At 40.1% G+C, this 26,780-nt stretch overlaps 3 protein-coding genes across 4 annotated transcripts; 1 reads left to right on the top strand and 2 right to left on the bottom strand.

Annotated features, from left to right (window-relative positions):
* Nucleotides 1-176: 176 nt before the first annotated feature.
* Nucleotides 177-13,390, bottom strand: LOC126788486 (L-type lectin-domain containing receptor kinase IX.1-like). The gene is given in 6 exon segments (XM_050514480.1): nt 177-822; nt 3,511-3,873; nt 3,875-4,454; nt 7,308-7,367; nt 7,370-7,635; nt 13,362-13,390. Coding segments are annotated over 6 exon segments (1,944 nt in total).
* Nucleotides 13,391-19,179: 5,789 nt separating this feature from the next.
* LOC126787255 (uncharacterized) lies at nt 19,180-21,882 on the top strand. Its single transcript, XM_050513170.1, has 9 exons — nt 19,180-19,599; nt 19,731-19,917; nt 20,041-20,174; nt 20,267-20,382; nt 20,462-20,738; nt 20,849-21,007; nt 21,114-21,193; nt 21,303-21,352; nt 21,438-21,882. Exons 1-9 carry the CDS (start codon nt 19,180-19,182, stop codon nt 21,578-21,580), a joined length of 1,566 nt encoding a protein of 521 aa, XP_050369127.1. The 3' UTR covers nt 21,581-21,882.
* On the bottom strand, nt 21,100-24,642 carry LOC126788621 (protein MAIN-LIKE 2-like). 2 transcript variants are annotated; one of them, XM_050514630.1, is made up of 7 exons: nt 24,489-24,642; nt 23,882-23,980; nt 23,167-23,802; nt 22,873-23,040; nt 22,369-22,782; nt 21,920-22,259; nt 21,100-21,461 (listed from the first exon to the last, which is right to left on the bottom strand). In XM_050514630.1, exons 2-6 carry the CDS (start codon nt 23,969-23,971, stop codon nt 22,026-22,028), a joined length of 1,542 nt encoding a protein of 513 aa, XP_050370587.1. In that variant the 5' UTR covers nt 23,972-23,980; nt 24,489-24,642; the 3' UTR covers nt 21,100-21,461; nt 21,920-22,025. The 2 variants fall into 2 exon arrangements, with proteins under 2 accessions (XP_050370587.1, XP_050370588.1); XM_050514631.1 differs by lacking the exon at nt 24,489-24,642 and adding an exon at nt 24,266-24,469.
* Nucleotides 24,643-26,780: the final 2,138 nt, after the last annotated feature.

Here is a 26,780-nt window from a genome sequence, read left to right as displayed (position 1 = left end):
GTCGTAACATGGAGGAAGATATATATGCTTTTTAAGGAAGAATGTTGTGAATAAAACTTAATTACTGAAATGAAATGAGTGATTATCAAGATGAAAAACATGCATATAATCAGTTCTCTTAAAACAAAGTTCTGTATACAAATTTTCCGAACTGGGTTAATGTACACATACACTGTTCAACGACCTTCGAGACTTGTAGTAATGAGTGGTTCACCAGAGCTGACTGATGGTGTAGGTACCTGATACGTAGGAACAGGCATATGTGTAAGATTTGGCAATGCTGCCTTAAAGTTCAGAACATGAACCGCTTGCCTTATTAAGTTTTTATCCGGGTGGACACACCACAATCCTACAACTATCATACACTCGACTTGCTTCTCGTTATAGTTCGAGTTCAGCCTCTCATCAACTGGCATAAGAAAATTTCCTTTCCCATATAGGTCCCAAACCCAGTCCATCAGATTCATTTCTGAATCCTCCCCCATACAATCCACTGCCCTTTTACCAGTGACGATTTCTAAGGTGACCACCCCGAAGTTATACACATCGGACTCCTTACTTGCCCGACCTATCCTGAAGTATTCTGGAGCCATGTAACCTAGCGTCCCAACCACTCCGGTTGTTTGGGGACCTAGCTCATGGTCCATCAGCCGAGCTAAACCAAAGTCACCGAGTTTGACATTAAAGCCAGAATCTAGCATGATATTGCTTGATTTTATATCTCGGTGAACAACACATTGCTCCCACCCTTCATGAAGATAAAGTAGTGCAGAACCCAACCCCAGAGATATCTTGTATCTCATGGCCCAGGACAGAGCAGACCTATAGTAGGACAAGGTTTGGTTCCTTTATGGGTGCCAATTAAATGCTGCTTGAATCTGAAAATGCCACCAGTACACTTATGGTCACAAAATCTACAAAGAAAGTAAATATAATGCCCGGGAATTGGTTTAGTCCATTGCCAAGTGTCACGGGCCGACTTACAACGCAGCGGAAAATGACTCGTGCGGCACCAAGGTTACTCTTAACCAAGGCCAGCCTAACTCAACATGCATACGTGACGCCAACTTTCTTTTGCTTACTTGTACGCCTCCCGTGTCATTCCGATCTTTCTCTCTTATATTCCTTGCTTATGAGGTTCCACCAATGAAAGCTACTCACACATGAGTCTCACAACTTGTGATTTATCGATCGCTTCCTCGTGTCATGGTACTCCCATGCCACTCGCCCAACCGATAGGCTTCCATGCCATCCGCTTACCGATCGCTTCCTTGTGTCATGGTACTCCCACGACACTCGCCCAACCGATAGGCTTCAATGCCAGCCCCTTACCGATCGCTTCCTTGTGTCATGGTGCTTCCCATGAAACTCGCCCAACCGATAGGCTTCCATGCCAACCCCTTGCTAAAAAGCGTGCACCTTGCACCTCGTAACAAGCGGAATGACAGTAGGTCGAGATGTTGATGGTCCTCGCTTCCTTGTATCTGACCGTCACTTGGAAGCATGTGCACGTTACTTGCCTCCTGAGCATCCATCATCATGCTCAATCGGCATATAGGCATCCCACATCACAGTTCACCCATGGGGGATAATCATATGGGCAACTCGGCCCCAGGGTGTTAACTTGTTGGGCGAGGCTTGCCCCCACGGTTTGCCTCCCACATATCATCCGACATCGTATCCGTCTTGCCAGCATACTCTTTCATAGGCCACTTGCCCGCATCTGCCCACTCTAGGCTTCCTTCCTTCTAGCACGGTGTCGCCCTTCCGTGCTTGCTGACAACTCTTTCCTATGGACAAGGTCGAACCCCTAACCTATGCCCACGTCGCTTTACTCCGTGGCCATTGCGCACCACGGGGTTCCGACACATCTTTGTTAAGCCCACAAGTTTGCCCATGCCGCTGGCATAAGGATCGTCCACGTACGAACCTCGCCACCCGCATAGACTCGCAATATTGGCCTACCGGCCAATATTGTTCATGAGACTTCCTGACTCATGAAAACGCATGCCACCACTCTTTGGCGACATCCGCCCGGCTCCTAGGTTCCCCAAGGTCCCCCAGGAGTGACTCGCTTAGTGCCCCATAAGGCCGGCACCAAGGGTGGTGGAGAGTCAGACACCAGGTACCCCCCTATAGAGCATATTGGAGAAAACTGGACTTTGCAGGAGGAAACATCAAATATCCGAGGAGGTGCAACTTCCATAATTAATTCATACAAGCTCATAAAAATATTCCGTCAAGTGAATTGAACTCTTTTCGACGTCTCGGACATTTTCCGTGTTCAGACATTTCCTAAATTCCGAGCCTAAGTGCCTCGAACCTAGAATTTCGTCTTAATTACAAAACTACCACCTGGACATGCCACTGACAGCCAATCACCTTGCAAACAACCTGCATGCTTGTCGCTCGACACCATCTCTTCGGCATAGCCCCTAGGAAGTGTTACGATGGCACAACCAATTGTGCAGCTCGTGACACCAAGCTTGGTTTTTTTTCTGTGTCCCACTAGTACTTTGTGCCTCAATAGGATTAGTACTCATTGTGCCTGCATTATACCCATATTTAACAGAAAATCTAGAATTCAATTATGAAAAAAATTGATCATCAATTTCATCATAATTCCTAAATTCATATAAATTCATAATATTAGATTTCATATCAATATTTTCCTAATCCAAATTCGATTATTAAATAATGATCATAACTCATAAGCTTCATTACAATTATAAATTTCAATTTAGGATTCAACTAAATTACATCATATTTCTAAACTCTATAATTTATGAACATATGAGTTGGGAATACAAAATCTATCAATTATATTCATTAACCCATATACCCAACAAGAAATAAGTTTATTACCTTAAAATCTCATTTCCAATCAAGAAATTGAAGGGAGAGGATTGATGAGATGCTCCTATTTATGAACATATGAGTTGGGAATACAAAATCTATCAATTATATTCATTAACCCATATACCCAACAAGAAATTTTAAGTTTTTTTACCTTAAAATCTCAATTTCCAATCAAGAAATTGAGGGGAGAGGAATGATGAGATGCTCATGCAGGTGGGGAGACGTTGTAGATAGAGACCAATAGATTGAATGATGTAGAGAGCCCAACAAAGGAGAGATATTTCAGCAAATTTGGAGAGGCTGAGATTTGGGAGGAGAACTAGAGAAAAGAGGAGGCACATAGAGAGAAAAATGTTCTCTGTCTCTAGAAAACTAAAAGAACCCGTGCATACAACATGTTTACCCTTCTTTTTTTTTTTTCGTAAATTGAAAACGTTTTTTTATTCTCCAAATTTTTTTTAGGCGACGCCTTTCACGCTCTAAAAAGCGTCTCACTGCGCCTTTCACGCCTTGGAAGACACCTTTCACGCCTTGGAAGACGCCTTTCACGCCTCGGCGCCTAGGCATCTAAGGCTAAGGCCTTTTAAGCTTCGCCTTACGCCTTTTGCGCCTCAAGGCGCGCCTCAGGCGCGTTTTTTTAAAACACTGGACCTACTCTTCCTGAATAGGTGAGCGTCAAGGCTACCATTTGGCATATACTCATACACGAGTAGGAACTGTCCCTCATCATGGCACCAGCCTATGAGTTGCACCAGATTTCGTTGTCTCAAGCTGCTTATAATTTTCACTTCAGTTCTGTACTCCTTTCTTCCCTGCCGAGATCCACATGACATTTTCTTCACCGCTACTATAGTATCTAAATCAGCTAAGTATCCTATATAAACAGCACTAAAACCACCTTCCCCTAACTTCCTCTCATTAGAGAAATTGTTAGTAGCTGTAGCAAGATCTGTATAAGAAAACCGTGTCGGTCCTGCTCCCCTTTCGAGGTCTTCATTCATCGATCTTAAATTCTCCGTCTCTGGAGTTTGTGTTTTCTTTTTTCTTCATCCTCCTGGCCACCACAAGCAACACTATAAATATCACAGCTATCAGAACACCCGTAACTGTTAGAGCCACCACTAATGTTTTCTTCTTTGACTGCTCTCCGGAAGCTTCTTTTATATCCAAACTCGAACTAAACTCCCATGAAACAATCCTATTTCGCTCCCCAAACTGACTAGTAGAAGCTGAAAATCCAATTGTGACCCACTCAGGCAGAACTTTGCTGAGGTCAATCTGGTAATGAAGACTGGTGTTCTCATTAGGAGTCTCGACTCTTTGGTAGCTCCAGCGAACAGTAAGCTTTTTAGTTGTTGCATTGTAGTCAATGCGTACATCAGTCGTGTTTCCACTGTGTAAACTAGCATTCCAAGGGGTTGTGACAGACGAGGTGATCGAGTTGTTGTTGATCCCCACATGCTGATAACCAGGATCCCATTTAGGGTTTACAAAGGATTCAAATTCAACTAGAACAATCTTGTTGACCGAGGAGTCGCTTGTTGTTGTGTTTAACAAGCCTAGAAAGCCACCAACTGAATTTGGTGGGATTTGAATGTAATAACCCTAATTTTTTTAAAACAATATTTGGTTTGATTTGAATTCTATAAAGTTGTGAAATTCAATTAAACGAATTTGATTGTTTTGCGATGTTACGAAACGAAAAACGGAAACGTTCTCGGAACGTTTAATTAGAAAAACGTTACATTTCCGCAACGTATATATCGACTTTTATTCCGTCGCTCGGTTGCGAAAACTTCAATCACGAAAGTTGTAGAGCTCGTCGATACGAGTTTGTGAGTACGTGACGCGTTCTAATCGGACGACGGAGGTGAAAGTTATTAACGTCGGAAGTTAATTTCCGAATTTGGAAACGAGTATAAAAAGGGCATTTTTGTGATTAGGGTTTCCATTTCTGGAAACCCATTCTCTTTCCTCCATCCGCCTCCCTCCCCATTCTCTCTCCCCGATTCGCACCCTCCCTCCCTCAGAAAATCCATTACCGGCGATCTCCCTCACCGCTCATCCGTGTCGCCCACCGCCGGCCTAGGAAGCTTCGCGCGACCCTCCACTACCGACCCCGAGCTCGACACGCCGTCCCACGCAGCGCCGAAGCTCCACCAGCTACCCCTGGATTCGGCAGAAAAAACGTCTCCATCCTAGGCGCATCTCCGACGAAGCACGAGAACGGAAGAGGGCTTCTCGACGCCGATCCTCGCCTTGGTGCCCTCTGTCTTCAACTTGGAGGCCGAACCCCGTCGATCCGAGTTCTTCCCAAAGAGTTGAAATACCACCGGCGATCCAAGCTCTTCCGGAATCAAATCGGAGTTCTTGGCTTCGATTAAGGTATGATTTGATGTAATTGATGGGTTAGTTGTGATTGTTGATGAATTTTTGGATCGATTGGTGAAGATCGGAGGTATGGGAGGAGGAGGGGTTACCGCCGCCTAGAGGCGGCGCGTGGCAGTGAGTGGGTTGGCTAAGGAGGGGACTGAGGTTGTGGGAAGGAAGAGGAGGAGGAGGAGGAGAAGAGTTTGGACCCGGCGGTGGCGTGATGCTCGCCGTGGTTGGTGTCGGCGCGTGGGCCCCACGCGCGGCCTGTCGGAGGTGGCGCGTGTACCCCACGCGCCGCCACGTGCGGCGGCGCGTGAAACAGTGTTTTCGAAGGGTAATTTTGTAATTTATATTTACGTACGGTAAATGTAAATTTTATTTACTTACGGTAAATGTAAATTTAAATTACATTCAGTAAATGTAAAAAGTAAATTCAAAAGGGTAAATCAATAATTATTATTTACTGAGACAATACGTACATTTGAATAGTATTTATACGTACAGAGATACGTATTTGATGTGTACTTGTACATTAATACATAAATAGCAAATACGTAAGTAGTAACAATGAGTAGTAAATTCGTAAAACCGAAAATTTGCTGAACAGTAACCGATTATTACTGTTACGGCATTTAAAGGTTTACGAAACGTTTCTAAATTCTTTTCTTATCTTTTCAAGGTGATCGATAAATGAAGAAAATGAATTATCCGCGGAAATTGTGGAATTACGCTCGAGTCGATAAATTGAGTAAAATCTCACATATTTACGAATCTACCCTTGCGGTGATTCCAAGATTTTTGCAAGAGTTTTAAATATTGAAATACGACATGTATACAATATAGTGGATTATATATATATTGTATAAATGGTAATAAGTACATATATATATAGTTTGCTATAATATATACTGTTATGAATTCATTTGAAATATGTCATTTCGATGACGAGCATGTGATTTTAATATGGAGTTTGTTAAACGTTTTGTCTTCGGACGTGTTTATAAATTATGACATGTATATGATATAGTGGATTATATATATGTATTGTATAAATGGTAAATAATTACATATATATATAGTTTGTTATATAATATACTGTTATGATGTTATTGTGATGATGTCATTTTGATGACAAGATTTTATCGAGCATGTGATTTTTGGTACAATATGATGTGTGATTATTGTACGTGATTTTAACATGGAGATTGTTAAAATGTGATTTGTCTTCGGACTTGATTTTTGGTACAATGTGATGTGAGATTATTGTACGTGTTTGGCAAGTCGGAACCTAGCCTTTGACCGGGTGAAAGTTACGATACAGTTAGAGCTCTAGTCTGTCTGCCAGAGTCCTGCATGTGAGGTAACGGGTGGTTATCTGCTCATGAGTACTCATATTTGTTGGATATTGGGTAGCGGGTGGTTGCCCAATATTCGGCGGTGTATTACGAGAGGGGTAACTGATGTGTACCAACGTTCTTGGTACCCGTATTATAGATGCATTTGGGTAACCAGAAGGGTTACTTAATTTCTCATGAGCGTTTCATTTCATATTTCTTTGGGACAACTAGATGGGCCGTCCGTGACTCATGAGTGCATTTATATTTGTTTGATTTCTGGATTTTCGTATATATTGATATGCGAGTTATATTTTCATTTTACTCATACGAGCTGTAAAGCTTACCGGGTTTGTGTTTACAATCCCGGTGCACCAATTCAGTGGTGTAGGGGATACTCCCGCAGGTGTTGATTAGTGGAGATTGAGAGACGACTCCGGAGACTCGAAGTTGTTCGTTACCCTGCTTGTGGTGAGATTTCTAGAGTGGATTTGTGTGTGAGAATTTGTGAGCATTTATTTGTGAGTTTTGTGAGAGATTGTGAGGATTATTACATTTCCATTTTTATGTATGGATTACAAATTTGGGTTGTAATAATTGGTTTGTCTGAGTTGTTTTGAGAACTCAGTAATGATTGCTGTGACATTTTAAATGATTTCGATTTCATTGAGATTGTTTGGTATTTAACGACTTTAAAATTTTGAGTTTTTAAGCTCAAAATTTTGGGGTCGTTACATTGAAACCCAACAGGAGCGAGAAAGAAGGCAATTCCATGGCCATAAGTAGGGTTCTCTTCTGTGTTATGATGAATGAGAAGTGAGTTGTGAAGTCACTGAGCTTTCCTGTAACAGAGTCCCAGAGGGGTATTCTTTGAGCGTAGCTGGCCATGCCAACCCAGCATACAAAAGAACGCTTGTTGATTAGTTCAATTGCTCAAATAGAAGGCGCTGCATCTCCCTGATAGAGTATGTTTCCTGCATCCGGTTCAAAGCGGGATAGCTTGAAATAGATTGAACTAGCATAACGAAGAAATAGAAGCGAAAAGATGACATGCAGATATGCTGAACTCCTGAAAGGCTTGACCATGGTTTAGGGATCAAATAACCAAGACAGAACAGGGAGAGAAATAGAGACAAAGGAATTCCGAACATATATGATATCTCTATGAGGAAACATATACGCATTGATTAATTTCCCCTGAAAATATACCTGAAACTCTAAGAGTACTTTTCTGTGCTTCGGTGTTGCGTGTTAATGCCAAAAGTTCAACGTGGAGTTTGAAATGATGGTAAAATATGTTCCTGAATGATTAAATTAAAATCTGTTCCTGTTAGATTATGACAAGCACCCTACTAGTACTATTGATAATGTTCAACTTCATTAGTTAAAGAAAATTGACAGATTAGTTGAATTCAATGTGGGATGTGTCAAATGTATGAAGATTATATACTTCACCTGCATTGTATTCAATGGCTCTTAAAAACTGCATTGACAAATAGTCCTCCAATTTTGATTTTTTACACATAAGCTAAAGATGCATCATCTTATATGAATGAATCAGCACCCACATTGATCTTTTTCTCCAAATTAATAATTAATAAATATTCTAGCATACCTGTAATATGGACTATGATCTGATTGCGTGTTAAGGTTTCATGTAGTTTTTGTATTGCAAAAGATTTCTGTCAACCGAAGTAGTTGATTATTGTATGATTAATTTTTGTTAGATCAAATCAGAGTTGATTAGCATTTAGCAGAAGTGATTAGCTTCTGTGATCTCTCTTTTCTCATGAACTGAAATGTCATTCAATTATGTCTGCAGAAGTTCACTTCTTAATAACAGGATGTGCATGACATGTTCTTCTTAAGATAAGAGCTGAACCAAAGCAGGAACCCTCCAGTTCATCCAGTTGACTATTTCAACGTAGGATACATATGGCACTGCTCAACATAACTACCAAGAATGATGTCAAACTTTTGCATCTTCTGTAAGCTACCATCTCTGTTACACTTACGAGAAACTTGTACGCACAAATTTAAATATTACCGTTGTGGTTGGCATTTAGTAATTAGTAGTCGAGAATTAGAGGACAACAACTCTAAACTTATTTAGTACGTTATAGGTGGAGAGATTCGATATCTTAAGAAAACTTGCACGTGCATAATAGTATCATCACTTTCAACATTTTTACAAACCCAGTTGTGATTGAGGCAAAAGGTTCATCAGATAAATCTGGTAAGAATGACTTGTGTTCTCTGTTAAAGCTGAAGTAGTTTGACAGCTCCAATTGACACATAGATTCTCGGCAGCAACAGAGAATGCTATCTCATCGTCATACATATTCCTACCTAGAGTGTTAATGGTGAATGCGATGGTCTGTGACTTTGTGAAGTCTGTGCGCTTCCAGGAAGAGAGTCCCCTAGTGGTAGTCCCGGCATACGCAGCAGAAGCTGGTATGGAATATTGACTGAAGTAACTTGTGTAATACCCCGAAAATTCATATCAAATTTCTAATGAGTTCCCTGATATTATTAAGTTGGTCATTGTCCAATTTTATTAGACGAGGATGAAAACGAAAGGATTCGAAATATTAATTGTTCGGAAACGTTCACTTTGACGAGTCTAAGAGGTGACTTTTGACTCATTGGGTTTTTTTAGAAAACTTCTTACAAGAAAGTCGTAGAGCTCGTCGATACGAATTTTTGGACACGTGGCACGCCTAAATCGGAGTTCGTATGAAGAAGTTACGAATCAAAAGGTATTTGGACATTTTTGGAAAATAGTATAAATAGGGGAATTGTAACGACCCTAAAATTTCAAGCTTAAAAACTCAAAATTTCAAAGTCGTTAAACACTAAACAATTTCAATGAAATCGAAATCATTTAAATGCCACAGCGGATCATCTCTGAGTTCAAAATACAACTCAGTCAAATCGATTATTTCAAACCAAATTATAATTCAACATTATAATAAATGGAAATGAATAATCCTCACAACAACCTCACAAGATAGTCACACAAAATCCCCACACAAGCTGGAGGTAAATAACTTCAAGTCCTCTGAGCGGTCCGTCAATTCCCGCTAATCCACACATGCAGAGTTATCCACTACACCATCGAATTGGTGCACCGGGATTGTAAACACAAACCCGGTAAGCTTTACAGCTCGTATGAGTAAAATGAAAATATAATTCGCATATCAATATATACGAAAATCCAGAAATCAACAAATATAAATGCACTCATGAGTCAATGGACGACCCATCTGGTCGTCCCAAAGAAATATGAAATAAAACGCTCATGAGAAATTAAGTAACCCTTTTGGTTACCCAAATGCATTTATATTACGGGTACCAAGAACGCTGGTACACATCTGTTACCCCTCTCGTAATACACCGCCGACATTGGATAGCCACCCGCTACCCAACATCCAAAACAATCTGAGTACCCATGAGCAGATAACCACCCGTTACCTCACATGCAGTACTAAGGCAGACAGAATAGAGCTCTAACTGTATCGTAACTTTCGCCCGGCCAAAGGCTAGGTTCCGACTTGCCAAACACGTACAATAATCTCACATCATATTGTACCAATCAAATCCGAAGACAAATCAACATTTTAACAATCTCAATGTTAAAATCACGTACAATAATCTCACATCATATTGTACCAAAAATCACATGCTCGATAAAATCTTGTCATCAAAATGACATCATCACAATAAAATCATAACAGTATATTATATAGCAAACTATATATATATATGTATTTATTTAACATTTATACAACACATATATATAATCCACTATATCATATACATGTCATACTTTATAAACACGTCCGAAGACAAAACGTTTAACAAATGAATACATATTAAAATCACATGCTCGTCATCGAAATGACCTATTCCAAATGAATTCATAACAGTATATATTATAGCAAACTATATATATATGTACTTATTACCATTTATACAATATATATATATATAATCCACTATATTGTATACATGTCGTATTTCAATATTTAAAACTCTTTCAAAAATCTTGGAATCACCGCAAGGGTAGATTCGTAAATATGTGAGGTTGTACTCACCTTATCGACTCGAGCGTAATTCCACAATTTCCGAAGATAATTCCTTTTCTTGATTTATCGATCACGTAAATAAATTACAAAATTACCCTTCCGGAAACACTGTTCACGCAGCCGCACGTGGCAGCGCATGGGGTGCACGCGCCACCTCCGGCAGGCCGCGGGTGGTGCTCACGCGCCACTTACTGTGGCAGCGCGTGGGGCACACGCGCCGACACCAACCACGGCAAGCATCACGCCACCGCCGGGTCCAATCTCTTCTCCTCCTCCTCCTCTTTCTTCCCACAACCTCAGACCCTTCCTAATCTAACCCACGCACTCCCACGCGCCGCCTCTAGGCGGCGGTAACCCCTCCTCCTCCCACACCTCCGATCTTCTCCAATCAATCCACAAATTCATCAACAATCACAACCAACCATCAATTACATCAAATCATACCTTAATCGAAGCTAAAACCTCCGATTTGACGTGGGAAAGGCTCGGATCGCCGGTGGTACTTAAACTCTTCGGGAAGAACTCAGATCGATGGGGTTTGGCCTCCAAGTTGAAGGCAGAGGGCACCAAGGCAAGGATCGGCGTCGAGAAGCCCTCCTCCGTACTCGTGCGTCGCCGGAGATGATGGTTCGATCGGACCAACTGTGTTCGATCCCTGTGAGTCGCGCCGAGCTTCACGGCGTCGCTGGAGACCGTGCCTTGCTCGGGGAATGGTCGCGTCGTGGTCGTGAGGCCGCTGATGTCGGCGGTGAGGAGCACCTCCCTCGGAGGAGGGAGATCGAGGTGCAAGCCGAGAGGGAGAAGAAAGGGTCGGGTGAGAGGGAGAGGGAGGCGGAGAGAAATGAGATAGAAGGGTTTCCTGAAATGGAAACCCTAATCTCAAAAATACCCTTTTTATACTTGCTTCCAAAATCGGAAACTAACTTCCGACGTTAATAACTTTTACGTACATCGTCCGATTAGAACGCGTCACATATCCACAAACTCGTATCGACGAGCCCTACAACTTTCGTGAAGGACGTTTTGCGCAAACGAGCGACGGAATAAAAGTCGATAAATTCGTTCGGAAACGTAACGTTTTTCTAATTAAACGTTCCGAGAACGTTTCCGTTTTTCGTTTCGTAACATCGCAAACAATCACATTCGTTTTAATTGAATTTCACAACTTTATAGAATTCAAACCAATCAAATATTGTTTTGAAAATTAGGGTTATTACAATCTACCCCCCTTAAAGGAATTTCGTCCCGAAATTCAAGCTCACTCAACAAACAACTGTGGATATCTAGTCATCATGTCTGACTCTAGCTCCCAAGATGCATCACCCTCATGATGGTGACTCCACAGCACCTTGACTAGCTCAACTTCTCTCCTCCAAAGCTTCTTTGTGGATCTATCCAAATTACCAATAGGCTTAATAACAAAAGTAGCATTTTCCTTCACCTCAATGATGCTATGATCGATCACATGCAACTCATTTGGTACCTACTTTCTTAACATGGAAATGTGGATGGAGTTGTGAACGTCCGGCATGCTAGTAGGCAAGGCTAGTCGATATGCTAGTTCTCCTACCTTCTCGAGATCCTAAAATTTCAAGCTTAAAAAATCAAAATTTCAAAGTCGTTAAACACTAAACAATTTCAATGAAATTGAAATCATTTAAATGCCACAGCGGATCATCTCTGAGTTCAAAATACAACTCAGCCAAATCGATTATTTCAAACCAAATTATAATTCAACATTATAATAAATGGAAATGAATAATCCTCACAACAACCTCACAAGATAGTCACACAAAATCCCCACACAAGCTGGAGGTAAATAACTTCAAGTCCTCTGAGCGGTCCGTCAATTCCCGCTAATCCACACATGGTGCACCATCGAATTGGTGCACCGGGATTGTAAACACAAACCCGGTAAGCTTTACAGCTCGTATGAGTAAAATGAAAATATAATTCGCATATCAATATATACGAAAATCCAGAAATCAACAAATATAAATGCACTCATGAGTCAATGGACGGCCCATCTGGTCGTCCCAAAGAAATATGAAATAAAACGCTCATGCGAAATTAAGTAACCCTTCTCGTTACCCAAATGCATTTATATTACGGGTACCAAGAACGCTGGTACACATATGTTACCCCTCTCGTAATACACCGCCGACATTGGATAGCCACCCGCTACCCAACATCCAAAACAATCTGAGTACCCATGAGCAGATAACCACCCGTTACCTCACATGCAGTACTAAGGCAGACATACTAGAGTTCTAACTGTATCGTAACTTTCGCCCGGCCAAAGGCTAGGTTCCGACTTGCCAAACACGTACAATAATCTCACATCATATTGTACCAATCAAATCCGAAGACAAATCAACATTTTAACAATCTCAATGTTAAAATCACGTACAATAATCTCACATCATATTGTACCAAAAATCACATGCTCGATAAAATCTTGTCATCAAAATGACATCATCACAATAAAATCATAACAGTATATTATATAGCAAACTATATATATATATATATGTATTTATTTAACATTTATACAACACATATATATAATCCACTATATCATATACATGTCATACTTTATAAACACGTCCGAAGACAAAACGTTTAACAAATGAATACATATTAAAATCACATGCTCGTCATCGAAATGACCTATTCCAAATGAATTCATAACAGTATATATTATAGCAAACTATATATATATGAACTTATTACCATTTATACAATATATATATAATCCACTATATTGTATACATGTCGTATTTCAATATTTAAAACTCTTGCAAAAATCTTGGAATCACCGCAAGGGTAGATTCGTAAATATGTGAGGTTTTACTCACCTTATCGACTCGAGCGTAATTCCACAATTTCCGAAGATAATTCATTTTCTTGATTTATCGATCACCTTGAAAAGATAAGAAAAAAAATTTAGAAATGTTTCGTAAACCTTTAAATGCCGAAACAGTAATAATCGGTTATTGTTCAGCAATTTTCGGTTTTACGAAGTTACTGTTAATATTACTATTCACGGGTACTAGTCACAGTTACTATTACTATTCCCGGGGTACTATTCACAGTTTACTGTTCACGTATTGACTATTTATGTATTACTGTACAATACACATCCAATACGTATCTCTGTATGAGTATATACTGTTTACGTATTTATGTACGTACAAATACTATTCAAATGTACGTATTGTCCCAGTAAATAATAATTACCGAATTACCCTTCCAAAATTACTTTTTACCTTTACTAAAAGTAATTTAAATTTACAATTACCGTACATAAATAAAATTTACATTTACCGTACGTAAATAAATTACAAAATTACCCTTCCGGAAACACTGTTCACGCAGCCGCACGTGGCAGCGCATGGGGTGCACGCGCCACCTCCGGCAGGCCGCGGGTGGTGCTCACGCGCCACTTACTGTGGCAGCGCGTGGGGCACACGCGCCGACACCAACCACGGCAAGCATCACGCCACCGCCGGGTCCAATCTCTTCTCCTCCTCCTCCTCTTTCTTCCCACAACCTCAGACCCTTCCTAATCTAACCCACGCACTCCCACGCGCCGCCTCTAGGCGGCGGTAACCCCTCCTCCTCCCACACCTCCGATCTTCTCCAATCAATCCACAAATTCATCAACAATCACAACCAACCATCAATTACATCAAATCATACCTTAATCGAAGCTAAAACCTCCGATTTGACGTGGGAAAGGCTCGGATCGCCGGTGGTACTTAAACTCTTCGGGAAGAACTCAGATCGATGGGGTTTGGCCTCCAAGTTGAAGGCAGAGGGCACCAAGGCAAGGATCGGTGTCGAGAAGCCCTCCTCCGTGCTCGTGCGTCACCGGAGATGATGGTTCGATCGGACCGACTGTGTTCGATCCTTGTGAGTCGCGCCGAGCTTCACGGCGTCGCTGGAGACCGTGCCTTGCTCGGGGAATGGTCGCGTCGTGGTCGTGAGGCCGCTGATGTCGGCGGTGAGGAGCACCTCCCTCGGAGGAGGGAGATCGAGGTGCAAGCCGAGAGGGAGAAGAAAGGGTCGGGTGAGAGGGAGAGGGAGGCGGAGAGAAATGAGAGAGAAGGGTTTCCTGAAATGGAAACCCTAATCTCAAAAATGCCCTTTTTATACTTGCTTCTAAAATCGGAAACTAACTTCCGACGTTAATAACTTTTACGTACATCGTCCGATTAGAACGCGTCACATATTCACAAACTCGTATCGACGAGCCCTACAACTTTCGTGAAGGACGTTTTTGCAAACGAGCGACGGAATAAAAAACGATAAATTCGTTCGGAAACATAACGTTTTTCTAATTAAACGTTCCGAGAACGTTTCCGTTTTTCGTTTCGTAACATCGCAAATAATCACATTCGTTTTAATTGAATTTCACAACTTTATAGAATTCAAATCAAACCAAATATTGTTTTGAAAATTAGGGTTATTACAAGAATTAAAGAGAAAAATGAAGAAAAATCAGAAATTTCGGATCGGGTACTGTTCATGAGTATTGTTCATACCCGAAAATCCCAGATTTTTCTCTCTTCGAGTGGCTGACTTTGGGCCGCCGGATCTCCGCCGTCCAGCCACCATAGAGTGGCGCACCGGCCACGTTTGAAAGGTTGATGCATCCCTTGTCGATTGGTGATAGCGTCACCCGCCATCTCGCCGCCGTTTAGGAGCGGTGAAGCCCGGAAGTTCTCCCAAAAAAACATATTTCGCTGAATTTCAACTCGTCCGATCTCCCTCATCCGGCAACCAATTTGTACAATTCTTGTCCCACTTTGAAGGTCTCCTTCCATACTACAAACCCTTCAAAAGATTTAACCCCAATCATTGTGTACTAGGAAAATCGAAAAAAAGAAATTTTAGGTTTTTAAATTAGGGCTTTTCGGTTCTTATTACATTAAAGTGTTTAGGCTCAGAATTAGACTTTGTGGTAAACTAGAAAGTTGTTAGGAATGTCATTTTTTAGATTGTGGTAGTGAAATTTGGTGGTCATTGGTGGCGGTCGGTGAATAGTACTATGAATAGTGTTTATGAACAGTGTTATGTGAACAGTAATGTGGACATTGTTTTAGTAAACAGTAACTATGGACAGTGTTTGGTAAAACAGTAACTCTGAGCAGTGTTTGGTAAAACAGTACCGTGCACAGTGTTTTGGTAAAAAGTACATTGGAACAGTGATTAGTAAAACAGTACAACATGAACATTGTTATGTGAACATTGTTTTTGAACAACATTTAGCTGTACTGGAAATTGTCACCTGATATTTTACGTATCATTTTCTAAGCATTTTATCATGCTATTAGGTGACTGACGAAACGAGTAAGGAAATTACTTTCAGTATCGTAGAAGTTGCACGCAGGAAAGAAGGTGAATAAAATCTCACAGTGACGAATCTACCCTTAGCGGAGATTCATAATTACATTTATTTTAAAAGATCGAACTATGATATGTATATAATATAGTGGGTTGTGTATGTGTATAAAATGGTAAATACGATACATATATATGAGTTGTTATATTATATATTGTTATGTTCTTATTTTCAAATGAATTATATTGTGACAACTATATTTATTGTATTTGAGTAAGAGTTGCTTGTTGTAGTACAATAACATGAGTGGATTGTTATTGTACGTGGTTTTAACATTGAGTTTTGTTAAAACGTTTTCTGTCTTCAAACGTGTGTTATGTTTTCGGACGTGTGTTATGTCTTCGGATGTGTTTTTCTGTCTTCAGACCAGTCTTCGGACGTGTTGGCATGTCGGAACCTAGCCTTGGCCGGGTGACAGTTACGATACAGTTAGAATTCTAATATGTCTGCCGGTGTACTGCATGAGGGGTAACAGATGGGTTACCAGCTTATGAGTATCCATATTTTTGGGGTTTTTGGGTGGCAGATGGGTTGCCCAATGCCCGACGGTGTACTGCATGAGGGGTAACGAATGAGTACTTGGGTCTCATGAGTACCCGTATTATAAATGTAATTGGGTAAATAGAGGGGTTGCCCGATTTCTCATGAGCACTTATATTTTCAGATATTATTGGACAACCAGATGGGCCATCCAATGACTCATGAGTACATTTATAATTAAATGTTTTCAGTATTTTTCTTTTGGATATTGGGTAGCGAGAGGTTGCCCAATGTCTGACGGCGTACTTTATGAGGGGTAATAGAGGTGTACCAGCACTCATGAGTACCGTATTATAAATGTGTTTGGGTAAACAGAGGGGTTTCCCTATTTCTCATGAGCACTTATATTTTCAGATATTATTGGACAACCAGATGGGCCGTCCAATGACTCATGAGTACATTTATAATTATATGTTTTCAGTATGTTTATTTTGTATTTATACACGAGTTGTATTGTTGTTTTACTCATACGAGCTGCAAAGCTTACCGGGTTTGTGTTTACAATCCCGGTGCACCTATTCAATGGTGTAGGGGATAGTTCTGCAGGTGTGGATTAGCAGAATTGACGGACTACTCTGAAGACGTCGAAGATTTCTTTCTACTGTTAGTGGTGCGGATTGAGTGAATTTTACATTTCCGTTAGTTGTGTATTATTCGAGTTGACTAAGTCATGATGTGGACTCAGTTTCGATACATTGTTATGATAAGATGATTTCAGTATATTTGAGATTGTTTTTGAGTTTTCATGGCTTCGAATTCGAATTTTTATCATTCGAAATTCAGGGTCGTGACAACTTGTCCATCAAAAAGTAATGCATCTCCATAATGTTACTCGTTTGCTCGAGCTTTTGCATTTGGAAATGAATTGAGCTAGCAGGAAGAAATAAATGGAAACCCATGATCATTGGTGGAGTATATATCGGTTTCTCATGGCTTGGAGAAGGGACTTACAATCCGACAGAGCATTATCTCTCGTTAAGAAGGTTTAGTTCAGTTTAATCAGTGACCAAGAGAATGTTAAACTTCTTTGCACTTCATCGGATATAGAGGCCCTTAGCCCCTCTTCTCCAATGTCAAGCTCAACAACTCATGCAACACTCCCACCCTATACAGGAGAAGTTTCTATAGTTGAGGTTTTGAGACATTCAATAATGTTAATGTCTTATACTGAAATCACTACTCGACCGGTCACTTGACAAGTAAACATGTTGACCAAAACTCCGTAAGTTCACTTCTGATTCTGAGACCAAGAGAGTTCCAACTAATTCACGACCTTTTGTCATGAACCTTGTCTCGACAGACATGGTCTTTTAATGAATTAACTAGGATATCGATGGCGGTAAGCCAGTTAGTGGCAAATTGTTAAGACATATTTAAGCTTGATTGAGTTTGAAAGGAAACCAATATACCTATAATCATTGTACAAGGTTGTACATATATATGCATGGAAAAACTATATTTGCTCTTAAGAGTTAAGACATGGCCGGACGAGTGTTATTTGCTCTACAACGTACTCAGACCGACAGACGTATATGTTTCAAGTGTTTGGACTTTTAGTATATCCTACAAATTTCTTTTTGAGAAGGTGCAAATATCGTTCCTTGGAGAAGATCTTCAACCGTCGCGCGCCGCCATTTGGAATGGAAAATCTCAGCTTCGTGCTTTCCAACGGAGTCGCCGATCGAGGAGTATGTTACATGCAATGTACGTATAATGGAGAATATCTATGAAGAGAAGGATTAAAGGAACTTCAATAAGTGACCCTCTTGTCAATCCAACTGTAGAGCAATAGTTCTAGTACTGTTAAGCCTATACTACTAGCTAGTTGATCGAAGAACTCCTATCATGTTAATCGAGCTTAGAAACTGTACAACAACCCTGTAAAGTTATCAATACTAGTCCTTTATCTGTTTCTTCATCTTCTTCTAGGTTGGCGTTTCATTTCTTTTCACCATTAGCAGAAAATCTAGCATGTTACAGACACTGCTTGCATGCATGCTTAATATTTGGATGGAATGCACGGAACAATAGTATGTAGAGGATTCCCTTTGTCCATGCCGCGCCGTTGCCTTTGATCGATCAATTCCCTTCGTAATTTACCAATGGATCGATCAAGGATTATAAATCTTTGGAGCTGACCTGTGGTTAACTGTATGCATGCATGTTGTGTAGTTCAGTCATTCACATAGTAATTTTGGAATATTTTTCATGCTAGTTAATTGAAGAGATTTAGAACTCTAAAATAAACGAACAGGTAAAGTATCGCTGGTTTCTGCAGGAAACTAAGATACTCCTCTTTACACCTTAAAATTGCTGGTTCATATTTAAGAAGAGGAACATTTTAATACAATTTATCACCTTCCTGTGATCCAAACCAATTGCTTCCAAATATTTTCATGTACTTCCTATTGTTACATTTTCATCCTCACACACATTATGTGTGTGTGGGAAAATTCCATATATATGTACTAACTAATTAGGTACAAATCTCTTACCCCTGTATAAAAGAGGTTCAAAGGCACCATTGCTAATGTCCATTGTCCTACAGGAACAGACCTACTCATTCAAACCTCGCTCAATGGCCAGCAGAGCTCCAAGAATCCAAGCTCTTGACATTCCATGGCTACTACAACTTGCTTTCCTCTTTTCAACCTTCATGATCGGTTCTTGTTATTCTCCCCTGAGAAAAATACCGAGGCTCAATATCCTACAGAGAACTATTTCTTTTCGAAATCACAGCAGTTCTGCTGCTGCCCACCACCGTTTGCGCACATACTTTTATGCTCAAACGCTAGATCACTTCAACTACGAGCCAAGGAGTTATGCCATCTTTCTTCAACGTTACATGGTAAGTTCTATGCATTGGAGAGGTGCCGCTGCTGCCGCTCCTATATTCGTGTACCTTGGTGGGGAGGAGGCCTTGGAAGAAAGTGTTGGTTCCGTCGGATTTCTCACTGACAATGCGCCACGATTTGGTGCTTTAATGGTATATCTAGAGGTCAGTAACAGGAAGGTCCTTTCATTAAGGCAAAATTGTTAACCAGATCCATCTTTCTTGTAATTCTTACCTAGCTTGATCAGTTAATTAGTATGTGACTTACTTTTTGAGCACTTGGACTCTTTGCGCAGCACCGGTACTATGGGAAATCAATTCCATCTAGAGAAAACATGCAAGATGTATACAATACTTCCAGCTTAGGATACCTGAATTCCGCTCAAGCCCTAGCCGATTATGCAGAGATTATACTAAACTTGAAGAGAAACTTATCTGCCGACGCGTCTCCGGCAGTTGTCATTGGAGGCTCTTATGGTGGAAGTAAGATTACAAATGCATGTTCACTATATGTATACAAAGGCCATTTTTGTTAGGTTTTACTGTTTTAGTTACGGCTTCCAATTGCTTGAGAAAATCCTCATCAAGTTCGTGTATGTCTATCAGTGCTTGCGGCATGGTTTCGCCTCAAATACCCGCATATTGCTATAGGGGCATTGGCCTCTTCCGCCCCGCTTCTGTACTTCGATGACATTACACCATCAGATGGCTTTCATTCCGTAGTTTCAAACAACTTCAGGGTGAGAATTATTTCCTTTTCTTCTAATTAGTTCGGGGATATTATTTCTCATTGAAAGCATGATCAGATTTGCTGTGTTGAACATTTATGCAGGAAGCGAGTGAGAGTTGCTACAATACCATAAAGAAATCATGGTCTGAAATCGACAATATGGTTCTTGACCAAGACAACGGTTTTGACGTGCTCACTGAGAAATTTCAAACTTGCGAGTAAGATTCTTGATCTATGTTAGAGTCTACATTTGGTGGCATATTCTTTACGTATCGTTATTTTGTTTTTGGCAATTAGTCCTTTGGAGGATGGAGATGAACTCGAGTTAAAGGCTTACTTGGAGAACATATATATATCTGCATCTCAGTATGATGACCCTCCAACATATGCAGTCCATCAAATCTGCAACACTATTGATGAAGCAGCAGCCAGAGGAGATGATACCATTGATCGAATTGCCTCAGCTGTAAATAATCTAACTCGTTCGGGAGAGAACAGCGGTCGATGCTTGGATTTAAGTAGCGAACTTCGCCCATCAGATGATCCAGTTAATGGTTTGAACTGGTTATGGCAGGTAATGCAGTCCTTTATATAATCTTCTGCTCCAAGAGATCAAATATGCAGGAGAAGCATGCACCTGACCGTTTAATGAAAAATTCTTATTCTTAACCAAACTACTTATAGGCATGTACTGAACTTCTTATGCCAATTGGTCGAGAAACGAACGAGACTATGTTCCAGGCAGAACCATTTGATATGAACTCCTACACTCGAATGTGCCGCCAGCTATATCAAGGTGCCCACCTGAGACCCAATTGGATCACAACCTATTATGGGGGGCATGTAAGTACCTAAAAACATACACAAGCATGTAAAATTGTACATGGATTATGAGTTAATTGAAAAGTAACTATTAACCTCTCTCTTTCTTGTAATTTCCGTAATGTAGCATATGAGGATGACCTTGGAAAAGTTTGCCAGTAACATCATCTTCTCAAATGGCCGCCGTGATCCTTTCAGTGTTGCAGGGTAACTTACAAGAATACAAATACATGCTCATATTTGGATAATATCATGTAGAACAAAATTCAATTTACATGATTCAATCTGAAATAGCTCCTCGTTGCTTGTATTGCAGGGTATTGACAAATATATCGCCCAGCATAGTAGCCGTGACTACACCTCAAGGTAATAAATTAATGGCAACTATTAGTCTCTTTGATAAATGGAATGAATGATGATACTGGAAATGTCCTTGCACATATGCCTGCAGGTTCTCATTGCTTGGACATATTGCCTGCAAGGATAAACGATCCCAGATGGTTAGTTCTGCAGCGAAACATAGAACTTGGGATTATCGCAGGATGGATCCGCAACTACTACACCGATTTGCGTTTTCATTCTTCTGAGCATTAAAACTGGATGCATAATAAATACTGCATTTTAGAGTATTTTAATAATATATAAGAACATTCTCAACTTCTTCTGCTATATGAGCTTTCAGTTCTTTGATCTTGCCACAATTACTTGGAAAGATGAGCACTGAGTCATGGCGAAAACAACAAATTAAGGGGGAAGATACTAAGAAAAGCAAAGTATAGAACTGCCCCAAGAAATTGAAATAATTGATATGAAAAAATGTTAGAAGCATCAAAATAATGATTGATCTGAAAAACATGGAAGTTACTGAAAAACACGTAATATAAACAGTACAATTGTGAAAGTGAACAAAAAGCCACTAAACTTGTAACTTACCTACAAATGCTAATAACACATCCGTATGGTAGAACAGAGACTCTTCTTGGCATCTTGATTCCAGAAGTCAAAGTTGATAAAACTGATGCAGTTATTTATCTCACGGTCAGTGCATCCAAACATCAAGCATTACCTCCTTGCTAATATTTGGACTTGGATCATCGTCCCTTTTACGTTTTGTGGCTATCTTACGTCTACTCCTCTTTGAGTCTTCAACCACATCCATCAGGCTATTAAGTGCAGTGTTCTTGATCTCATCGAGGGATTGCTTATCTTGGAAACCCATCACGCCATTTGATAATGAATCAGCTATATCTGCAATTTCTCTCATAGCAGTAACCTGTAAACAAGTATACATAGTCAATAAACTAAGATCTGCAAACAAGTATGCATTGTTAATAAAATGATCGCATCAATTGGATTGATCACTTAAGCAGAGGCATACTTACTATTCTCTGAAACTCAGATTCTAAAGATTCAGGCCTTCCCACAAATCTCCGAGTAATTCTCTCATACCACTCCATGTACATACTTTCATCCACATTTTCCTCATCTGTAATGATATGAAGTCGACGATCTATCCACTCCTTCAGCTCTGCTTGATTCTTCCCTTTAAGCTGCAAATTCGTTTGCTTTGTCACGTCTACCCCATTATTAGACCACTTAATTTTCCTCTCCCATTGTTGAACATCCTTGGGTATGGGTTGGAGCATGCCAAACTGCCTCAGGCAACGATCAGGAAGGTGTCTTTCAGCCTTGTCAAAGCATATCAGCACAGTTTTTGATGTCTGTAATATCAAACTCTCACTAAAATCATCCAGGTTCGGCGAAAAAGACAAATCTTTGTACGGAAGCCAGTTCACCTGTATGTCAGCAATATTGCAGTTCGTGTCATCATATCATAATTAGCATGATATCACAACAGAAATCAAGCACAGATATATTTGACGTACATCTGAAGGTTGAAGAGAATCCAAGGCCTTGCGGTAGGTACCAATATTGCTGTTTGATCTTGGTCCAGTAGCTCTACCTTTCCACCGAAGTGCAAATGGAAAGAAATCATCATTTGGCTCCTTATTAAACTTTGGATTGCCGACATTGAGTCGATAATAACTCCAACACTATAAAGGAATTAGTTAGAGCCAACATTTTAACTGAAAACCTTGTAGATAGAGTGAAGACAGCCCACTGCTTTACAACTTAAGCTGTGGTCAGATGATAATAAAGGGGAACAATAATATGCATACCTGCAAGAGTGTCAAAGAACCACTTATGGTGCTTTGTGATTTAAGGGAGGCATTACCAAGAGATCTATAGAGAAATGCCAACGCTGCAGCACCCCATGCAAATTTTCCAGCTTCATCAAAATTCTTAAATAATGGGAGATACATGACAGAGACTTTATTCCCAGTTGTTGTAGAGAATATAGTACAACCAACAAGATATAGTAGATAAGCACGTGTATGACGCTCAATCTCGTTGATAGGTGCATCTTCAGGGCATGTTGAAAACCTCTCTTTCAACCAAGTTAGCTTTAACATCCCGCCAGTTAGGTCTCCAGGTACTTCGCCAAGCAAATTTTCACACATATTTCCAGGTGGCCTAGTTACCCCCAGAACAGGTTTTCCATCAATTGGAAGCCCAAGTATGAGTGCAACATCTTCAAGTGTTATGGTCATTTCTCCAACAGCCAAATGAAACGAATTTGTCTCCCTCCTCCACCTTTCAACAAGCGCCGAGATAAGCGCATTGTCAAGGCTAATTGTTGGAATCATTCTAAAATATCCAAAACCAGCCTTCTCAACTAACTCGATTTGCTTCGGTGTAAGCTTCCATTGCTCAAGCATCGATGTGTGTTCATGACATCTAAGTACACTACGCTCCTGCAGTGGAGTCGTTACATAGAATTAATGAATTGACGTTAACAACTCCATGAAAAATTTGCATTCCAGAATATCTAACCTGCCCTTCCCAAATTGCTGAAGAAATGTGGTTCTCTTGATCATAAAGCACAGATTTATCAATTGGACCGGGATCTACGGTTGACCCCATTCCCAGCCCCTAAACATAAGCAATTTTACACAGAGGATAAGAAACATTAGGATTCCAATCCATAACCAATCCAAAGTATCAGTTCTCAGACCTAACATAAGCATTCAGAAACAATGAGTTTCAGTTCAATCAGATATTCAATATAAACCTAGCCAAGTTGGATATTCACATCAAAGACACATTAGTACAGAAAAAGACTAATCAAATAAACAGTTTATGGATACATAAATCAATGAAAATTTCAATTCTTTTACACTAAAACTTGAAATGAAGAGAGAAAGAGAGGAACTTTACAGCTGATGCACATTTAGTTCCCAGAAACAATCTACACAACGGGTTTTTAAAGCTGAGTTACAGAATTGAAATCAAAATCCAACACGGGGGCAATCCAATTGCTTGGAACAGGCATCAGTTCCATTAGTTCAGATTGAAATTCCAACCCACATTGATTCTGAAGGAAGCCCTAAAAGATTGGGACTTAGAAATGAAAGGTTGAAGCTTGGAAACAAATACTGACCTGGGTGGGATGGTCTCCCTCCCGCTTAAAATTTGAGGAGGAGGGAATTGGAGAAATCTACGACCTTGTGTGGAGACGGTGGCGAACTCAAAAACGACGGAATTTGATCTGTCGTGCACTTCTGGTTCAGCTTCTCTCCTCATTCACTAAAACATGGGGGAGGTTTGGCTTTGGCTATATAGCAGTAAAGCGTGCAGAGCGGACGGCGTCGTATCAAGGTTCTATAACTTCTAAAGCTTTGGTAAGTGACAATAAATGACCCAAATGTAAGGGTGGTGTGCAAGTTTTAAGGCACATTAATTTTAGAGTTAATTTCGTCATCGGTAACCAAACTACAGTGGCAAGATCAATGTAGTACCCCAACTCTGAGTTGTACCAATGTAGTACTCAAACTTGTAATTCGCTATCAACGAAGGATTTGAGCCTAATTTCCGTTACGGCTTCGTTATCTTGGTCAGGTGTCCCGCACGTGACCACAAAAAAATTTGAACATCGGTACCCAAACTCTTGTGGCAAGATCAATGTAGTACCCCAATTTTGAGTTGTACCAATGTAGTACCCAAACTCATTTTTCTCTGCGATCGTGACGTGTCGATGGATCGGGGGTTCCAAGGAGAGATGGAGGAGCTCGAAGATGGTGTTAGTTGTGAAGGAGGAGGCAATGGGGATGAGAGGAGGTGAAGCTCATCGATGCCACACTGTGGTGTGAGGTGTCCGGAGCATAATGAGAATGGGTTGGTGTTTTGCCCGATTTGTAAGTTGTTTCTTAATTTTAGATATTTACTGTAAGAGTTTCTTAGGTAAATACATTTTTTATTTTGAGGTCCATAAGACGAAATCGTGACGTATATTGGCCTCAGACCCCTCATTGATAGAGAAAAACGAATTTGGGTACTACATTGGTACAACTCAGAGTTTGGGTACTACATTAACCTTGCCACAAGAATTTGAGTACCGCTGTTGAATTTTTTTTTGTGAGCACGTACAGTACACGTGACCGAGATAACGGAGCCGTAACGGAAATTGGGCTCAGACCTTTCGTTGATAGCGAATTACAAGTTTGGGTAATACATTGGTACAACTCAGAGTGACCTTACCACAATAGTTTGGGTACCGATAGTGAACTTTTTTCTTAATTTTAACCATCCACATTGCGACATATATTTAAAGACTCTCTTCATATAGAGTGAGCGTGCACCGACCTAAAATACTTGGTTCTTTAGTGTTGGATTTGGTACAGTACCTGAGGTTTTTAACCCTAAACCAGCTATTATACCAACGTCTGTATGAAAAATCGTTAGTATAGAATAATCAGGGATCGTTCAGTCCGGGGAATCAAATGGTACTCAAAACTTATCATGTTATTGGGGGATTTGATTTGAATTCTAAAACTACTACTTACAACATAAATCATAAATTACTTATATACAATTGATCTACCACTCATCACATAACCAAAACACGAATTCTTCTCATGGAACATGTATGACACGCATAGAACAACATATAGGCAGCAAATATTTCGATTATTTCTTAGTCAATTTCAATTTCAATTCTAATAAGAGCTCGAAGCGGTTCAACTAATCGTTAAGACTTCTCAATTATTTAGAATCAACGAAGCGTTCAATCCTAAACATATGCTAAAAATAGTTCAACATAACGAAGCGTTCTAGTTAAACAACAAAGTAGCACATAAGCACATAAAGTCGAATTGGAGACATGTAAGCAAGCATGGCGTCACTCATCTTGATTAAACATGCAAATTCCTTGAACTATCACAACCCTATACAAGTACCAATAATTGAAACACGAAGCGCATACTCAACTAAAGTACACTTTGGTGAATTAAATCACAACCTTAGGAGAACCATGGCCTTGGCTTCCTCAAGCATTGATTTAGATGTACAAGTTCATGGAATGAATTGAAATAAAACCTAAAAACAATCCGGAAACCTACTGCCCTAAGTCATTATACACGGCATACATACATATTTCATGAGTTCATACAATCAAAACATAAAACCAAAGAAGTCTGAAATTATATTATTCATATATGAAACCGAAAATAACATCCAATGATTCATACAATGAATTCGAAATTTGCAGAAAACCAAAAGAAAAATTACAAGCCATGGATAAATCACACATTAGAAACCTTCTAGGATTCGGCAAGGATGATTTCGATTATGGAGAGGAGGAAGGGTAGCACAGCTATGGTGGAGATGGATGAAGATTGTGGCTTGAATTTTTTGGATGTATTTTGGCAGAGGTTCGGCTTAGCTTTGTTAGAGA

Source organism: Argentina anserina, chromosome 3, assembly GCF_933775445.1.
Source record: "Argentina anserina chromosome 3, drPotAnse1.1, whole genome shotgun sequence".
Classification (NCBI taxonomy): Eukaryota; Viridiplantae; Streptophyta; class Magnoliopsida; order Rosales; family Rosaceae; genus Argentina; species Argentina anserina.
Note: the sequence above shows the minus strand (reverse complement) of the source record. Positions and strands in the feature narration are given on the sequence as shown.